This window comes from Notothenia rossii (assembly GCF_949606895.1).
Source record: "Notothenia rossii genome assembly, chromosome: 9".
Taxonomy (NCBI): Eukaryota; Metazoa; Chordata; class Actinopteri; order Perciformes; family Nototheniidae; genus Notothenia; species Notothenia rossii.
Window position 1 is genome coordinate 20581854 of NC_136907.1, and position 20589 is coordinate 20602442.

At 41.6% G+C, this 20589-nt stretch overlaps 1 protein-coding gene across 4 annotated transcripts in view; it reads left to right on the forward strand.

Annotated features, from left to right (window-relative positions):
* LOC307020404 (cell adhesion molecule DSCAML1-like) overlaps window positions 1–20589 on the forward strand; it is a 59760-nt gene that overhangs the window by 8750 nt on the left and 30421 nt on the right. For all 4 annotated transcript variants that reach the window (XR_013802876.1, XR_013802877.1, XM_079651734.1 and 1 more), the window contains exons 2-3: window positions 2580–2900; window positions 5903–6049. Coding sequence is in view for 2 of the 4 variants with exons in the window: in XM_079651734.1 (XP_079507860.1) it covers window positions 2580–2900; window positions 5903–6049 (468 nt within the window). In the remaining 2 variants the exon portion in view is untranslated. The remainder of the gene's footprint in view (window positions 1–2579; window positions 2901–5902; window positions 6050–20589) is intronic.

Here is a 20589-nt window from a genome sequence, read left to right on the forward strand (position 1 = left end):
TCCATCAGTCCCAGTGCTCCCCAGCCCCCCAGTGCCCAGGCCCCCAGGCCATATAATCTACTGTATGAGAGGTTCTCCTGCTGCCCAGCCCCCCTGGGCGCTCAGGGTGACCCCCTCACTCCTCCACTTCAGTCCTGTCCCCCCATTGGGAGATTATAGATATTGCAATCTTTAATATGGGCTTTATACTCAGGGGCCATTATCAGTAATCTGCAGAGGGGAGGGAGTCTGACCTGGTTTTTGCAGCCCACCACTGGACTGCCAGACACATTTTCATATACCATCTGTAACATTCTGCACAGCTTTATCAATCTCTAGTCTACAAGGGAAAGTATGAAAGGAGGCTGGAATGGTCACCAAACCCTCCTGGATGGGAGAGGTCACTGGGTCTGCTGTGACCTGCTGCTCTGGGACACTGTTGATGGTGGTCATTCATTCTGTTGCGATTTATGTATTTGTCACCCAATGCTATAAGCCACACTTCATTAATGACATGTCCTAAACAAAGATTATATGTTTGGTGACACGATATTTGCTCTCACTCCTGATTACTTGTGTCTGGTGTTAGTGCTCCAGAAGGTCACATCTGCTGGACTTTGTTAAGTTTGGAATATTGATGCAGAATCGCTGCTCTCACTGATTTTTTCGATTTGAACTCCTTCGGATATTCTGCTTTGTGATCTTGTGATATTCTCCTAACATTGTGAAAACAGGGATATTTGATATTTTCTAAATGATGTAAACAAGACCAACAGTTGGCTGGTAAAGCACAAGTACCATCATAAAGAGGATGCTGATAATGACACATATTCTGTTAATCCATCTGAGTATTTACACCTCTACCTGCAGACCTTTAAGATGTCTGTCTGACTGACCTCTGAGTAACAGAAGGTTATAATGTTTCTATTTACCGAGCAAAAAACTGTGATTGGTGATACTGCTTTGGTGAAGTCGGGAAACAGATAATCTGGACCATGGGGCGGGGTGAACACCTTGGTGTGAGAAAAACAATTAGTCCATTTTCAATTACTCAATTGACAAAAGTAAAACTACCACCACTTTGATGATCAATTCATCATTTTCAAGGAACATTGTTGTTCTAGCCTCTTAATTTCATTGAGTGTTGGTCGAACAAAAACAATGATTTGATGGTCTCTCCCTTTGTTCATCTCATAGACCAAAATGATTCATGGATTTATGAAAATGTAAACAAATAATCATATGATGCAACAATTAATTTTTGTAAAAATAATACATTTGGTATTAAGTTATTCAATGTCTTGCAGTCATATTTCTAAGTGAATATTTCATGAGATTTTAGTGACATTCTGTGCTGAACTGTGAGATGTTGGACATATTATATTTACAAAATGTTTACAGGATAGAATAAATGATTAGAACTGTTTTGAAACCGCAATAAACTGTTTTCAAAAAGATACAGAGTAAGCATTAAATATAAAAAGCCAAAAGACCACTTTAAAAAACCTGATGTCACCACCACTGAAGTTTGGTCTAAAGTATGTTTTTGCACCATGTCAATGAAAACAATTAAATCATTACATTTAATTACACTCAATCAGTTAAATATATAATAGCAAAATATCCAAACTTGTAGATTCTACTGAAATGTTTCATCTATATAAATCTATATATAAATATTGACTTTAAAAGAAATTCAGCTCTTTTAACAAACATTATTTAATAGGCAACACAAATACATTTGATCCTTCTTTACAAAAAGAAGAAATAAACACATTGAACCACAGTAAACCGACGGCTAATTTCATCCAATTTGGATCCAAACCATGGCTCCTTCAGTATCTGTGTGTATCCTCCCTGATGTGTCTGACTTTCTGGGCTGAACTGAACGTTAACAGTGTGACCATGTGTTGCAGTGGTGTTGTATTAGATATCATTTTGATTTGGTGGTTAACGTCCACATCTGTCCATCAGCAGTGTCCCCCCCACACTTCTTTCTCTTCTAATCTTTTCTAATATGACCCCACATTTGAGAGTGTCTCCCCTCCTCCTTCCCTCTTCTCACTCTCCTTCTCTACTGGAGCTGTATGTGTTTAATCTGAGTGCCAATGAAGAACATTCCTGCATGTGAGTGTGTTCGTGCATGTGTGTGTTTGTGTGTGTGTGTGTTAAATATGTAAGGAGATTAAATAGACTTAAATCTCTGCGTCTGGCATAGAAATTCCAATCACATAACCTATCATGGAGTTGCCTCTCTGTGTCTTTGTTTGTGTGGATACACACTGTACGGAGGTAAGAGGCTCCTCCTCCCTCCGATCCATCTAAACCATCACAGGCTTTAGCCCAAATCCCTGGCTTTCTGGATCACATGACTGATGTTTGCAGCTGGACATTTGACATATATTTGTTATGATTATTTTGCAACACATTTGAAGGACATCCCACTCTGTCCATTTTATTGTCCATTAATGTGATGCCGATAGCTTCAATTGTGGAATCCTGTTTGTTGGTGTATATATATGTGTGTGTACAGCACATGCCTCTCACCTTCAACTTGGCCTGTTATTTAGTTGTGTTCTGCTGTCTGTTTGCCCCCACAGTACACAGTGAGGATGTGGGCTCCACCAGGCTGTACTTTGTGAATGCCTCCCTGCAGAGGGTTACCTACTCCAGCTCGGTGGGGGTGTCCCTGCCCTGTCCAGCAGGCGGCACCCCCAGTGCCATACTGCGCTGGTACCTGGCCACCGGCGACGACATCTACGACGTGCCCCACATCCGACACGTGCACGCCAATGGAACCCTGCAGCTGTACCCCTTCTCGCCCTCCGCCTACAACAGCTACATCCACGACAACGACTACTTCTGCACGGCCGAGAACCAAGCCGGCAAGATCCGCAGCCCCAACATCCGCATCAAAGCTGGTGAGTTTGGACTGTGGTCGGGAAGCGGAATGAGCATTGGTTTTCCCACCTTTGTTGTCGAAGTAATCCCATTCACACAAGCACTGTTTTAAAAAGAAAAGTCTCTGTCCAGATGAAAACACAAATGGTTAGGATGCCCCCACACACACCAGTGGAAGTCTGACCACTCTGCTTCTCATATATAGGCCAATTAAAAGCAATGGTACAGTGTTGTGTACACATATAAAAAGTCCATCAGAATACTTTATTCATCCCCGAGGGGAAATTAGATTTTGGAATAGATGCTCAATTTTGTAATAAAATACAAAAATGGACATTGTACTATAATATATAACAACAATTTGGATGTATATTTGCCGTCAACAAATGTTGCCTCGTTTGTGTTGCCTTACAAAAGAGATACAGGTGCACACCCAGATGTTTCAAGCTAAAACATGGCTTGAGCTTTCCATAAGATTCCTTTTTAGGGATCTTCTATGCTGATTGGGTGTGGACGAAAGACCATCGCTCGTTTTAAAAAAGAAACCTTCACAAAGATACCCATGTACTTGAGGACTAGGCCTAAGTGTGAAGTAAGACCTGTTATTGAGATGAAAAAGTGATGTTGAAGATCACAAGGCCAAATTGAGACAAAACATGATGAAGAAGTGAGAAAATCAACATAGTTGTGAAAGCATAAAGTCGAGCAGATGTGATTGGCAGCTTCAAAAGAAAGCCGCGCCCACACGGAGTTACCTGGCCTAAAATAGTGCGTCTCCACCTGGACACAGATTGACCCAGAACACAGTCTTCAGAGGAAACCTCTGCATCAGATACTACACTAGGCCTCGACTCCGCTCACACCTTTTTGACTGAGCTGGTGATGAACCGCTGCACTTTATACCAACATAACCCCATCAGCTCCATCTACAGCATGGCACCATCTGTTAGGACGAAATCCAGAGCACAACCCCTACAGCACTTAGAGTTAAGTGGCAACTTCAATGTGATTTTAGATGATATAACCACATCAGATGAGGAAGGAGAAAGGGTGACAATAGGTTAGATCACATCACCACATCATCCTCATTGACACACTTCCACTTTTTAAAAGGTCAGTACAAGTAAGTATAACCAGGAACTTGACGGCCACTGGGATATTGTTTTCGAGGAATGCTTTTTAAAGCTTTGAGAGGTGAGAAAAGTAACTCCACACCTAGTGATAAGGAGATATGGTTTGTGTGAGGGACCCTTTTTACAGCTAACGGAATCTCAAATGTGTTAACTCATAATGTTTAAATATACTGTTACCATACATAAACATATATCTCAGACATTTGTTTCTGACATAAAAGAGAAAACAATTATTATTATAAGGTGTCCTTAGAGAACATAAAGAATCAATTAATTAACACTAGCAGCTATAATAGGTAGGCTATTTTTAGACTTTTTGACCAAAAGCTGCCTCTGTTGCCATCATATTCTCTTTTCTGTCCTCCTCCTTCTCCCTGCTCCATCGTTCTTCAAACTGTCCTCTTGTGCCAGACTAAAAATAGCCACAGCACACTTCTTTAATTATCTCTCATTAACCAACCTAATTGGCGCTTTCCGTTGATTGGACCGCGCGAGGCTGCTTTAATAAGCCAGACCTCATCTAGAGTAAAGCGGTACGTCTGGGGGTCTGGGTTCCTGCAGCAGATACTTCACCAAACAGTTACATCAAAACGCAGCTGGAACAAAAGCTGCAGCTGGATGTTAGTTACACTGCATCTATTGTCCCGCCCCCTCCTCCATCCCATCATTCGCTCAGGCCGGTCGGTCCCTCCCCCCCTTCCCTCCTGCCATCAACATCTGTTTTCATATTCTGCCTCCCAACACCGACCTGAACTAATACTCATATTCATTCTAATACTAATACAAGCGCCAAGTATAGGATTTGAGCCAGGGCCCTGAGCTGCATGCCAGCCGGTTGCTGCCTTCATTCCCACATGACCCAAAAGCCCGGCCTCGGGAGACGAGGGATTAGCATGAACCAAACATCCTGCAGCCAGCGGCCTCTGTCGGGCCGCGGCAGCGCTGGTGCACAGGTTACAGGCCAGACAGGATGCGGCCGCTCTATCTCGGGGTTCAGTCCCGTGATTGTGGTGTTTAATAATTAACAGGGGTCTCATTTGAATCACCTTCACGGCCAACAATCAATTTTCAAACGCATTCATTGGTTTTTTCATTCCATGTTATTCCAGGAGAACCCGACAGATCTGCATTATTCCGCTCATTTGTTCAAAGAAGATGTAAATTTCCGTGCACTTGCATGTGTTTCCCCCTCGCAGCGGGCATGTATGCATGCTGCCATCGTGTCTGTTACCAGGGAAGGGATTCCGAACCAGTTTCTTAGCAACCTTCGGATACTTCCTAGCTTTCATGTGATTTTGCTAATGAGTCCCTGCTCATTCACCAGAGTGTAAAATATTGCATGAACCTGCATAAACTGAGCCCCAAAAAAGCCTTTAGTTTACTTTGAATGTGCGGCTCACTCCGTCGCATCCTTATGAAGTTCTGTGTTAAAAAAACAGAAAAAAGAAAGACAAATGTGTTTTTGAGATGACGCCATGCCACAGCTAGGAAATCATTTCCATGATTATCCCGCTTAATGGCGGCTTGCACCATTTATGGTGAGAGCGGAGGCAAAATTTGAAGAGTTCAAACGACGAAGAGTAGGCCAGTAATTTCACAATGAATAAATGTGGAGTACTGTGGTAATTGATGAAAGGGCGTTTTGTCTCTGGAGTGTTAATGTGTTGTTTTTGATCATGTAAACACGAGTAGATTATTATTTCTGTCAAAACAATGATCATTCGTTGCCAATATATCTTCTGGATAGGTGATGGAGAATATTTGTGTAGATATCTTCAAATAGTGACAATATGTTAACAAAAATCCTGGCTGGTGAGAATGAACACCATCATTTACACCTAAAATATTGATCTAGAGATATCTGAATGTGATTTGTGTGTCTTCTGTAGTTTTTAGGGAGCCCTACACGGTGCGGGTGGCGGACCAGCGCTCTATGCGGGGAAACGTAGCCGTGTTCAAGTGCCTCATCCCCGTGGCTGTGCAGGAGTACGTCAGCGTCGTGTCCTGGGAAAGGGACACGGTTTCCATCGTACCAGGTAGGTCATCACATGAGTGTCTCTGGATTATCCTGGGGGTGGGCAGATTGATTCATTTCATAGGATTTAGGTATGTCTTTATCTCCTGTGTGTGTGTGTGTGTGTGTGTGTGTGTGTGTGTGTGTGTGTGTGTGTGTGTGTGTGTGTGTGTGTGTGTGTGTGTGTGTGTGTGTGTGTGTGTGTGTGTGTGTGTGTGTGTGTGTGTGTGTGTGTGTGTGTGTGTGTGTGTGTGTGTGTGAGCTTTTGTGTGAGCGGACGCACCGCTGTGCTCCATGTTTGACCGAACTCTTAACTCGTGTCTTCTGTCTGCTCACTGTTCTGGATCACTGAACTGGTCCTCCTCCTCCTCCTCCTCCTCCTCTCACTATCCTTCGTCTTCCTCCACTTTTCACACACATTTCCCACTGCTTTACATCTCCTCAGATACATTTCTCCCTCTAATGTCACGTCCTGCCTTTAATTGTGATTGACACTGCATTAGATCTCTTCTAAGTCGCATGACTATTCCATAGTTTCTCCTCATCATATCTATTCCAGTCCTCTTCCTGCTTTTCTTAACACCACGTCCTTGAAGAACAGGGCCACAATTATAGAGACATAGGATGTCAATAGGACGGTGCCCCCACATTCATCTTCATTAACCTCATTTGTGTGTGGGTGGTGTGTGTGTGTGTGTGTGTGTGTGTGTGTGTGTGTGTGTGTGTGTGTGTGTGTGTGTGTGTGTGTGTGTGTGTGTGTGTGTGTGTGTGTGTGTGTGTGTGTGTGTGTGTGTGTGTGTGTGTGTGTGTGTGTGTGTGTGTGTGTGTGTGTGTGTGTGTGTGTGTGTGTGTGTTTCAGTCTCATCTGTTTTAGTTGTTTGTGAATCCATTATAAGTGTTTTATAATGTGAGTATATATTTTGTGTAATGTTTATTTTCTGCGTAAAGTATGCTCGCAATAACAATAGGAGAGAGGGATGAGAGGTAGAGGAGGAAATCCACCAAAGGAGGAGAAGCAAGGAGGGTAGTAGGGCAAGAACGGCCTCAGGTCCTGCCAGATGGCGTTTTATATTATATGTATGCAAAACACACCCAGTGTCACACATTCACGTGCACCAAGGATGCAGTAGTTTGTTATTGTCAGACATTTTTGTGTTTAAAAAAAAAACCTTTTCAGTTTCACTTACAGAATAGTAGTTTTTTACTGTACTTTTTATCAAATGATGTCTTCAGTTGTCCTGGCAGATCAATAAACACATTTCAACACAAAAAACATCAAAACATTGTATCAAATAAATTACATTTCTGATCAATGTATAACATCAATTTGAGTTTTTTAACACATTCTCCTGTTTTTCACATACAACAATTTTATTTTAGAAAAACACAGACACCAACCAGCTACTTTATGTTAAAATTAAAATAGATTTTAGTGTTTGTTTTCTAATGCTTTTTTAAATATACACATATTTTATTTTATTTTTTGATCTGCTGTTTTCACTTTAAAAATCAGCAGTAACAGTTCTCTATTCCCTCTGCAGTCACTGTCATGGTTCACAGTGCCCTCCTATACGTTTCCTCAACATAAACACTGCTTTGGATGTGCCAGTCCTGTGTGTGTATATGTATTTTTATGCATGGGGTGTTGCTGTGTGGGCTGTCATGAGGCTGCTGTGTGTAATTAGGGGTATATAGGTCAGTTGATGAGCAGTGAGTGTGAGGATCAGATGTTGAACATGATGAGCTGCTCACTGAACTTTCGTTTCCCTGCGACAGCGGCGCACACAAACGCAACTCGCGATATGTTCGTGTTCAACCTTGACCCGCGACCTCCACGCTAATCAACACAGCAACCTCGTCGTCCTCTCAGCCAATCACTGCAGTCGCTTATCTGCAGCATAACCTCTAAAACACAACACGTCTGCAGAACGGTTCATAATCTGAATAATGTGAGTGCACTCTCACATGGATGCACAGCAACTACACACATACAGTGAATATCAATATACAGTGGGTACATTTGGTTATATAAACATTATTGATGCTGATATCCAACTTCTCAGTTAACCCTCTCTTCGAGTAGCTCAAACATCAGCCGTCAAACTCTTTTCTACCTCTACAATCTACTTGGCCAGCAAAGGACTGTCTGGACAGGTCTAATGAAGATGTAAAAATTAAAATGGATTTTTTTGAGTGAGAGGGTGTCGGCTTGCTGTCACTTTTATTTGCTGTAGAAACGCAGCGGGAAGAGTTGCAGTTTATTTTGAGTGAGTAAATCCATACATGTTATGGTTGTGCACACCTGTCTTTTCTAATCAAAGACTTTCATTCCATCATTTTCCGTACATGCTTGTTCCTTTTCCTGGGCTTTTCCCAGGAGAGAGAGACAATCACATTGACTTCACTGACTTGCATGTCTGTCTCTGTGGTGACAAATACTCTGCCTGGGATATTGCCTGGTTTTGTATTGATAAAAAGGGACATTGTCTGCTGAAATCCACTGCAAACAGCAAGTCAAAGCACTCAACCATCACTGAATTAAATGGGATGGTTTCTATTTTCCAGCTGCAAGTGTGTGCACAAAGGATTAGTGCTGGAGATTTCATTAGTTTCCAAACATAGATTTTGTTTACAGACGTGTTTGTTTACATTGCAGGTGCCTTCTATGAGAGGTATTGATGGTTTAATGTCATCTACCTTTTTTAGAGGGACATTTAAACCATCACAGTTCCTTCCTCTGTGTCTCCTCACTGATTCCTCACCCTCAGAATTAAAAAAATAAAAAGATCAGAAAAGGGGCTAGGAGTGTAAATCACAAATGTCATCACGATACAAAATAGTTTGACAACAATACCGGATATTATATTTGACAATAACTGCCACAATATGATTTTGTTTTGGTTTGGATCAAGGGTCACCGGTTGGTACCAGAGAATATCTTATGGCCAATTAACAAAATCAATTACAATTAAATCAACACGCAAAACTTGCAACTAACTGTATTGTTACTCCCAACTCGTAAAACGTAATTTTCTACGCCACCCTCACCACATACCTGTGCCTTTGCACGGAGGAATCGCTGTGTATCAGCAGCCTGATCACATACTAGTCTGAAGGTTGAGTTGATGACATAACATAACGCAGCCATGCCCTCTGAACCCCAACAGGTTCCATTTATTCAAACACACGTCACCCATCTGGAGCCGTGTGTGTGTGTGTGTGTGTGTGGTGTGTGTGTGTGTGTGTGTGTGTGTGTGTGTGTGTGTGTGTGTGTGTGTGTGTGTGTGTGTGTGTGTGTGTGTGTGTGTGTGTGTGTGTGTTTATATGTGTGTCCCCTTCCCTGTCCCACTTTCCTGTCCAGGCAGGACAGTGAGAGGCTCTAGGAGGGGAGGGGTGCAGGCAGACTGACCTATTTCCCTCTCACTTCCCCGTCCCATGCCATCTCTGTAGTTAAGCTTTGTGTGGGTGTGTGACCCTCATGAGACAATGGAAGCCTGCGAGTCTGAGCAGTGATCTGAAGGAGGAGAGCTGGAGCGCAGACAGAGAGATGGAGGGTCTATGGACAGGAATGAAAAACAACAGTGGGACACGGGGAGGGTTCAGCCTGCAGATCGAAGCGTCAGTCTAACCAGCAGAAAGCTAATGAGAGGCTCCGATGAATAAAGACTGGACCAGCAGATGGCTGCGGCCACATGGTGGTCCATAGAAGATGCCCAACCATGCTCCATCTTATCCACCTGCCACACAGTTTGGCCTTGTACATGTGTTTGCACAGTCATTTAATAGACATGCCCATAAAACCCAGAGATGAAAAGTTATAATAGAAGGAAACAATAGCAATTTATAGATAGACTGCACAATAAATGAAAATTATATCAAAATGTCAATATTTGCTAGTGCAATACTCAAACTGCAGGAAGCAAACTATTTGTTAAAAGGAAACCATGTGTTAAGAGATACAATATTATTGTGGAGCTGAGGAGATATACCAACCTATAGATCGCCTTAACAAAATATATTTCCAGGTTTTGTACAGATAGTTTAAAAAAAAATCACACCATATGATTTAAATACATTTTCAGTGATAATGACAATTATTATGCAAAAATGATCAACCCCGAAATATCCTGAATCAAATTGATATGCACCTATCTTCTCTATTTGTCTCCATACTGCCACTCCATCCTTTTTTGTTCCCTTGAGGTCAAATTACACAATGCACACGAGTGTTTTGCATGCATATAGTCCATTAACAGATGCTGCTCCTCTCCACATTTCCAGAAATCTGGGAGGGAAGCTGTATTCGATCTACTCAGTCTAGTTAAATCCCTGTTGTATTGAAAGTAAGGCCGGGTGAACCTGTGTTTAACCTGTCAGTGTGTAAGTGCTGATTTATCAGGCCTTATTTTGAACTTGGATCCTAATGGGCGTCACCGGGTGGTGAGGTCACTTACAGGCTACATTACAGATCAATCTTCTGCCCCTGGGGTCCCTGCTGGAAGTCAAGCGGTTCAACAGACACACACGCATACACACAAATGGCTTTAATTGGAAACACCTGGAGAGTTGAGGTTATATATTTGGTAGGATAGCAAAGTTACAATAGCTAAACTGATTAGTTTGCATTCACTTGAGTTTGAACATGATGAATTGAGTGGTGCGCCATCCCTCCACTTTTGGTTTGAAGGACTTCATCACTGTGTATTAACTAGGCTGCACCTATAGCTACTTTTTTAATCGATTAACCTGCTGATTGTTTTCTTGCTTTGGTATTGTCTAAAAGAAATGTCTGCAAAATGTCTGTTCAAATTACCACATTGCGAAAGGGACTCCAGAGAAAAATATAAAATCATCACAAACCAAAAGACGGAACTAGCCGGAAAAAAATCCAAATATGAGTAATAGATTATCAAAAATAGTTGGCAATCTATTTTATATCGACTGATTTTAGAGAATATAAACTTTATTTATCCCCGTAACGAAATTGCGAAAGTGTCATAGCAGCAAGAGCAATAACAGTTAAACAGAATTGGTCAAGTATTTATGAATTAATTGACTATTTGCATGTCGTAAGCACATTCTTTTAATCAAGGATTAGGACGATTTAGTTAGATTTTGTATCAAGAAAATAGCTGGCCAAATACCTAATTAAAAAATATATATATGTTGAGATATTCAAAGCTACTGGCAATTGTCTTCTTCATGAAATGTATAATAAAGTGCTCCCCATACAACTGGTTTGGTAGAAAGACAGCTCAAGTCTAGATTTTAGGTAAAAGAACTAGGTTGCTGATTGGGCCTTTTTATTTATACAATATATAAAGGTATAAATATAAAATATATTTTATGTTTACATACAAGTTCACCTTGATAAATGGTAAACAAATATATAATTCTGAATGTTTATATACTTATATATTATTTACTTAGACACTCCAATGTGTATTTGACGATTCTGACACTATTGTAGATATAACCCGTTCCCACAAGCACTTATACTGCAGCTTTTCCTCTGTGATTAAAAAGTTGCTGCCATCATAAGGCTCCAGCCAGGTGCAGTGAGGAGAGAGGTAACAAAGGCGGAGGGACCTCATGGAGAGCGGCGGTGTGTAAGGACACGACTTCTGTTTGTAAATCTGTGCTTTTGCACTCAGAGCAGGAATACATTAATAGATACACTTGTCTGGGACACAGCAGACTCTTGTAAACACCGGGCTGACACACACGCTTACTCCTGCAAAGTACAAATGTACAAGCCTGCCCCTTACACGCGCACACACACATCTTCCTCAAAAGTAACACAATAAAGCCATTTTCAGGTTTTGCATGAGGCTGCCTGAATATGGAGCGCTCATTAAACATTAACTCGGGATACATTAAGGCTCCGCGCTGCTGTGGGACGGCTGTGTGTTGTTGTGCAGCAGGACGTGGTGTGACAGCGGAGGACAGCAAGCACGTGGCGTCCCCGGGGCTCATTGAACACGACCCCATCGACTGCTGCCCTCTGTCACCCCCACCCTCCAGTCTCACTCAATCCCTCCCTCACCTCTCCCCCTCCCCTCTGCTGCTGCCTCTGTCCCACATGGCACACAGCATGGCCATGGGGGTGAGTGGGGGACATTAAAGACTGTATCACGCAGATGCCGGTGCCGCTATTACGTGCAAACACATGCAAACATTTGGCGGTAACAGCACAACCTAACAATGAGCAGCTCCTTGTAAAATTTTAATGAAAAAACAACATGGAAATGTATTCATTTTTTAATCCAGTTTCCAATGGGACTAGATAAGTCACTTGTTCTGCAGTTTCTTCACCTCTGTGCACTCTTTTAAAAAAAAACTTTCTCTGAATATTTTTGCCCCTGCCCCAGTGTGCTGACAGCGACTGAGAGCCGGACAGGAACAGATGGGATGCTGGCAGCCATCTTTTACTCAGTTGGTTGAGTAGGCACGTGGGTGGGTGTGTGAATTAGCACAAACAAGTGTGTGTGTGTGTGTGTGTGTGTGTGTGTGTGTGTGTGTGTGTGTGTGTGTGTGTGTGTGTGTGTGTGTGTGTGTGTGTGTGTGTGTGTGTGTGTGTGTGTGTGTGTGTGTGTGTGTGTGTGTGTGTGTGTGTGTGTGTGTGTGTGTGTGTGTGTGTGTGTGTGTGTGTGTGTGTTCAAGGGGCACAATAGGCATAATTATCTCTGCTTGAGAGGCCCAGTTTGGGGGGGTGGGGGTGGCCGGCGTGGAGAGGCGGAGTTCAACAATGGCTCAACCACAGGCTTTGTGTGTACAGAGCAGAGGGCTGACAAGTGTCGGCTATTATTGACTATTTACACACTACTACACACGCCTGCTCACGTGCACGTAACACAGGAACGTACACACTCTTATCGCCGCCGTCGCTCTCTCGTGCCCCTTTTTCTCTTTGTGACTCCATCAAACACACTCAGGCTGGCACACACATGCAGCATGAGCATGTTTACAGTGCATCAGTGTATCAGTGTCAATCAGTGTAAGAGGGAGAGATGGGGAAGCCCCTGCGAGCGCATCACTCTGACAGAAATCTGGCCACTATCTCACCCTTTAAGCCAGCCTGTGTTAGAAATATTCAACCGAGAGAGAAGGAGAGTTGAGGAAGTCTGATTTGGTGCACTTCTTAACGTGTGCCTTACTATGTTATAATAGTTTCATATTTTCAGCTTTTGACATTATTTATGAAAACGTCACTTTTTGGACTTGCAGGGACAAAACTACTGAAATATGAACGTTTTTGATAAGAAAAGACAGATTGTTGGGTAAGTTTTAATTGACTTTACTTTGTATTTCCTTTACCGTCCTTGGAAAGCACCTTGTTATTTTGAAAAGAAAGGTGCAATACAAATAGAGTTTATCATTGTTATTGCACAAATCAGAATGTCATCAGAAGCTTGACCGTAATTCAAACGTATTATCAACACTACATGTTAAATTTTGAGTATATCATGTTCATTTAATAATAATATACACTTATGTACAAAAGTGTATTATCAAGGTATTATGTGTCTTCTTAAAGATCTCAGGTCACATTGCCCGGTCTTTCTCTCCCCATATTATCACCATTGTGAAATATTTTAGTATATAATCAGAAGAAAGAAACCAACATATTTCTTACTACTCACTCTGTAAAGGATAGATGTTAATCTGCACCACATCCTCAGGAAAAGTGAAAGCATGCCGGCTTGTGTCAAGGCTTAGAGTAAAGAGTCGGAGGGTTTATGTGGCCAGGATTGGGTTAAGAAATAGGATTTCACTAAGGAGGTTTTACCACTTTCCTCCCGCTTTCTTCTACTCTTTTGTTTAGGCTAGCGAACGAAGGATTAGCGCAAGGAGATTACAGCAGGCTCTACTAAGAAATAGTATTTAAGGAAATGCTTCTTTACTCGCAGCAGCGGTAAGGAGTTGGGTTCTAATTTCCCTTTTAGTCTCCATTTCTCAGTTGGAAATATTTTCTCTCAAATCCTGTCAGAACTTCTTGTGTGGTTGCAAACATTTCCATCCGATTTCATGGGATTATGCAAAATATTCGTACGTATCTATATGATTACATCTAGATACCTATAATGTATAATGTAGATAAGGAAAGAAAGGTGTGTCAGAGCCTAATATTTGGCCCAAAATAGATATTCTCTATTGTGATTCATTATTTTCTAGAGTGATATATTTGCATTTTAGTGACCCCGATGGGCAGATTTATTTTTACAATGTTTCTGTGAAAGCATCTGGTCGCCGGGGACCACGAGAAGACATGATCAGGGATCAAATGGGATCCCCGGTGGTCATCCAAGTGCCATGTTCCTACATGACCTCTCAATCAGACCTATTGATCCGCCTCACTATTAGCTGTCCAAACACACATAAAGGTCAGATCACCACTGCGGGTCGTGATTGACGGCAGCGGAGCGAGAAGGTGAGGGAGGTTAGCGGCGCTGCGACGCTGCTTTAAGGTTCAGAAAAGTGTAAGGAAGAGGTTGTGATGTTTCTAAGCTGCTTTTCTTTGTGTGTCTGTATGTACATAGTGAATATCATGTGTAAGCAAGTCAATAATTCAGCATGGTAACAGCATGGGAGTTGTTTGCTCTCTCTGTTTCTCTCTTCAGTGGAACTCAGTTAATACTTCAGTCAATAATTCAGCGTGTTGGATGTACAATAGGGATGACACAGAGCAGATAGCAGGCATTACTTTTTTGTGGATCAATAACATAAAAGAACAGGGTCAGTCGCATTTTAAAGCAGGGTCTTTTTCACTCCAAAATGTACGTTTATTATTGGGCAGGAGTGAAATAAGGATGTTTTCCTGCGAGTAATTGGTTTGAATATGAATGTACAGTAGTGTGTGGTCAGTAACAAATGTAATGGCACAGTACCAACATGTAAAATATGCACACTTTGCCAGGTTTTTGAAAGTGCTGGAGCACAATCCATAATTTCTGATCAATAGTACTGTCAATTATTATTTTACTCACAGTGCTGTACATTTCCTCAAACACAATTTTGTTTATTTTAGTATTGTCTTCCTCTATATACTGGGGCATTCTACCGAATTGATACAAAGTGCGGTCCCACAACAAGGAAAACTATTTAACAAAACAATTAAGTATTCAGACATAAATATTTACTAAGAATATGTAATGGTCTATTCAAACATAAGGCATTCAATTAGATAGTGATTATATACAAAAACATCATTTATAGGGTACTTTCTATTGGGAAGTACCTTTCCCCAACCCTGACATCTACATTTCATGTTCTGTAAATAACTCTTAAAACATTTTTATTTTATTTTGTTCAATGGTGTATTTAGAAGATCTTTATGATTACATTCAAACAGAAGTTAGAATATTTAGATTTATTGTGGGTTTAATTCTTTAATAAAAAAACTATACTCAAAAAATCATGTCCCCAGTTTTCATGTCACTACCGAAACACAAGGGGTTTTACTCCAATGGCTGAACCTGGTTTTTAGCCACACCCCTGCACTTTTGACTAGGCAGTGACACTGCATCCCTGTCCCTCATGGCTGAATGGCAAGTAGCTATATCCCATACTTTTGATATAAATCTGTTCCAAAATCTGAAAATCGGCATGTAACCTTAAGAATTGTCACTACCGAACACATATTAACTTTTTCTGAGTTTTATGCAAAGTATTAGGTCTTTATGTGTGTAAACCATAGACTGTATATGTGTAAACCTCTTCAAAAACGTGTATGCTAGCCATGATGTAGTTGCTAGCATTCTTTAGTTATGCTCAATTTTAGCTAAAATCGTCACGACCAAAACAGTCACTACCGAAACATATGGTTACGTTTCGGTAATTGACATGATCGTTTCGGTAGTGACAAAATGGAATGGTAAGCAGATAAATCCCATAGTTTTGAAATAAATGTGTTTTAAAGTCTGAAAATCAGTGTGTTACTTTAAAGGTCTCCTATTATACTATTGTTAGGCATATATTATAGGTCTCAGATATAAAACATGTCTATGAAGTGTTTTGCTCAAAATACCAAACAGATCATGCATTCTAGCCTCATCCCCCTTTATTTCAGCCTGTTACTAAAGTGCTGATTCTTGGTCAGTAGCTTCAAACATTCACACTTCAACATAAGGCATGTTATGAGTTAAGATTAGGCAATAAGGTTGAGGGAATATGATACAACCTTGAAAACAAAATACTGTGGTCACTACTGAAACACTGGATGTAAGTATATTGAGTTATCAACTAAAATGATATACTGATGGGTTTAATGTATGTTCAATTTCAACAATCCTCAACTCTGGAATCAATATGATCAGTATTATGCATTTTACAAAGAAAAATTGCTTTGTGATTTCTATGAATTGTATAAATTGAACTTTGAAATTTGATTACAAATTAAATTGCATTGATTTAATTGTGAAAACCCTCAATAAATATTTGTTGAAATATATTTAGAGAAGGGAAGGTAAAACAATCTTAACAGGTTAATATAATACTTTTTTACTACGGTGTATGTAATATGTTTCGGTAGTGACCATTTTTGGTAGAGGAAGAACATTCCAATACAGTCTGAATATACGATATAAAAATGTACGGTTCTTTTACTAGATATGTGTAATTTAGATATGGTACAAAATATATATGGACAAAGTTTTGGGAAAAAAACATACGAAATTTCAAACCCCTTCCAACCTGACTTTGCATCAATTTGGCATAATGGCCCAATACTCCACCACATTTCAGAAGACAGTATTGTGCGGTTAACTCCACTGGTTTTTTGGACACTTTGCATATTCAGACACATATTATCAATACATTTTACATTATTATTATTATAGATTAAACTACCCAACAGTGTATATAGTGGTCAAAATTAACTTCCTATTGACTAATCACACTCATTTAAATGCTGTCTTTATGTTAAGAAATCAGTAGTGATTTTAATAAAGTAAATATTGCTGATAATACGTACTTTTTATTAAGTACGCTTTTTATTACAGGACTTGTGTTTCTTATTTTAGTGTAAATAATTACTTTTTTCACCGCATGTGAAACTGTATGTTTGTGTTTGCATAAACTTAAAAAAACAACAACTTTAAATCGGACTTTAGAACTTTACCCCCCACCTTTATTGTGTATGTTACAGTTCATATCTCTGTTGTTGTTATTGTCGATGGTGATCACGTCTGCGCTTTAAGTTAAGGCAATGGGAGATTGTGAAGTTTGATACTGTTATTCTGAGAACATTTATAGTCAGTTGGCGTGCTGTGAGAGATTTCAACTGTGGTAAACAATGTAAACGTGTGTGTGTGTGTGTGTGTGTGTGTGTGTGTGTGTGTGTGTGTGTGTGTGTGTGTGTGTGTGTGTGTGTGTGTGTGTGTGTGTGTGTGTGTGTGTGTGTGTGTGTGTGTGTGTGTGTGTGTGTGTGTGTGTGTGTGTGTGTGTGTGTGTGTGCGCGCGCGTGTCTGTGTGCGTGCGTGCGTGCGTGCGTGCGTGCGTGCGTGCGTGTGTGCGTGCATGCGTGCGTGTGTGCGTGCGTGTGTGTACACTCAGGCTTAGGCCATGGCCCGGGGCAGTGAGCTGCATTAGCGGGACTGAGTGAGCGGCCTGGTCCCTCCCTATTAGAGTGCTGGTGGCAGAGGAGTGTCACTGTCCAGCATAGAGAGAGAGAGAGAGAAAGATAGAGAGAGAGAGCTTAACTCCTACCACAAACACACACACACACACACACACACACACACACACACACACACACACACACACAGACACACACACACACACAGGATGGCAGACACACACCGTATCTCCAACACCGTCTCTTATCTTGAGTTGAATCAAAATAAGGTGGAGGAGCTTTTTGGTGCCGGATGTTAACTTTGACATGTCACCTTTTTAAAAGAACAGTTACTTCTGCATCATGCTAATAAAAGTTCAATAAGAGATTATGGGATATCCAGTTGAAGGTGTTTGGACCATCGGTGGCACACTTATGTTGCGGTGCATAGGGGGGTGTGTGTGTGTGTGTGTGTGTGTGTGTGTGTGTGTGTGTGTGTGTGTGTGTGTGTGTGTGTGTGTGTGTGTGTGTGTGTGTGTGTGTGTGTGTGTGTGTGTGTGTGTGTGTGTGTGTGTGTGTGTGTGGTTGTGTGTGCGTGTGTGTGTGTGTGTGTGTGTGTGTGTGTGTGTGTGTGTGTGTGTGTGTGTGTGTGTGTGTGTATGTGGTTTCTCTCTCCCGGGACTGTCATTATCACTGCTGTCCCAGATGTCACCAAGCACATGAAACACACGTCATGAATAATGGAGTCCTATTTCTACATCTCTCCCCATTTCTCTCCTATCCTCCCACCCTCTTCCCCTCCATCCCTCGTTTCCTCTGATGCTCCTACTGATGCTTAATCTCCTCTCCCTCTCTCTGAGATGGTCCATTTAGCTTTATGCAGTGTCGTCGGCCTGTCTGCTTAGGACGGCTTTATGGGGGGGAACATGGCGTCTCCGCGGCATTGCGTTGAGTTATATCCACGCAAACGACGTCTTTTGCATACGATCACTTTTTATGTCTGTCCTCCACTGGCCGTTCAGCAGATAGGTCGCCAGCCACCCTCAATGCATCATCCCCTCCCCCCAGTGTTTACTGTTTAAAGTCACACAGGGGCAAATTGGGACAGAGCAGTCAAGTGAAGCAGAAGAGACATGGTCCCATCGCACCGGACTCTGTCTCTCTCTCTCTCCCCAACCTCTACCTCCACCTTTTTCTCTGCTCCTCACCTCTGTCCCATCAACTTTTCCCTCCTCTCGGGTGAGTGGGTGCACAACAGAGTGGCGAGGGGCCGGGCATGGAGAGAGTGATTGAGGCACGAGGTAAGCAGTCAGAATTGGTTAGGAAAGAGGACAGCAGTTAGGATTAGACAGTGAAGCGTGGCTTTTTAATGAAAACATGACAGAGCTGTGCGGCTCCTTCTCCGTCCTCGTCCCCCCTTCCAGAAACACGAACAAGCGGCCAGATAAGAAGCGAGAGTGAATCGAGTGCTGAGATTCAGATATTGCTCATGCAGTGTGAGTCTTAACTGGCAGCGCGTCTCGTGCTCCGTCTGAACCGTTTGGTCGTGTTAACAAAGTCTCTTTTATGGAGGAGATGCAGAGGGGTGGGCTCCCGTTGCACAATTAGTTGTTACACATCAGTTGTGCCAATAAAACCTGCTTTGAATGTGAATTGAAGGGAGTTAAGAGGGCGCCATTCATAGATGTTAAGTAAGTGTGCGGCGGAATAAAAGCCAGGAAAGTGTATATATTTAATTGGCTGACACCTGCTTCTACTTGAGCTTTTTAATGTACACAGCAGCGAGAGGGGAGAGAGCAATGGGAGGGTGGAGTGGGCACGCGCTTTGAATGCAGATGCAACACCCCTTTTTTTGCATAAAGGTCTAAAAGGAGGGGAGAACACAGACGTGGACTGTTATCTCCTCCACAGTTTGCCCTCCATCTTTCCCTTTGCTTTCCTCCCCTACTGTCTTTTCTTCCCTCTCATTCCTCTCTAAATCCACTCATTCAGCACGACAGCACTGATTTTCATGCTTTAACACATTCCTCTACTGCAAAACTGGACCACTGCCATTCCCTGACTCCACTGGGCTAATTTTATAACGTAGTTTATTATTTTTCACTCCAGCCGGGGAATATTTGTTGTCCTATTTGGAGCCCGGTAGGTGTTTCTGTGTGTGTTTGTGCCTGGCGTGTCTGCATTTGTGAGCACAATCCAGCACCGCAGAGAGAGAATATCTCCTGAATATATGCTGCGTTTTGTGTTCTTTTCCTCTTTCTTCTTCTTTCTGTGACAGTCACAAGTCTTTGATCCGCTCCTCTTCCACTGTCTCTGCTCACCTTCGTTCAAATTCCCTGCAACTTGCCGTTGAGAGCAGGGGTGTAAGGCAAAGAATACATTGTTTTTTCAGATTAGTCAGAATATCGCCCACTTTTCACATCACAACGTTCAAAGGATTGTGATTTATATGCTAAATTATTATGACTTACTTAAATTTGACGTCTCTGTGCCATATGTGTTCATTTGTGTTTGTGTGTATCAAAGTTTTGGGGATTATTTTTTTATAGGAAAGATTTATTTTGTATCATTTAAGTAACGTCTTCAAAGCATTTTTGCGATGCATGACTGTTTAGGGTTTATTGCCGAAAGTAAAGTTAAAAGGACTTCATCACAGGAATGTTTTTTGGATCAAAATGTAATGTACCTGGCTTTTTTTGGGAACACATTTCAGGAGAGGAAAATTGCTCAACACCCTTAATTTTATAACCACTCTCCAATGATCCCTGTGAGTTATGAGTATTAGAACATGTGAGTGTGTTTTGTCTCTTTTTAGAGTAAAAATGTAAGCTCACATTTCAGCGTAAACTGAGAAAACCCCTCCCTGTCTCTCTTTCGCATCATAATCGTAAAGGTAACAAAGTTATTAAAGTCAATTTCCTTTTTTCCCCTTCTTACTTCTTCTTTAATGGATACAAATGTTGTGCTGCAGGCATCTATCTGAGGATTTGTACTGTTGCTGTTGTGGT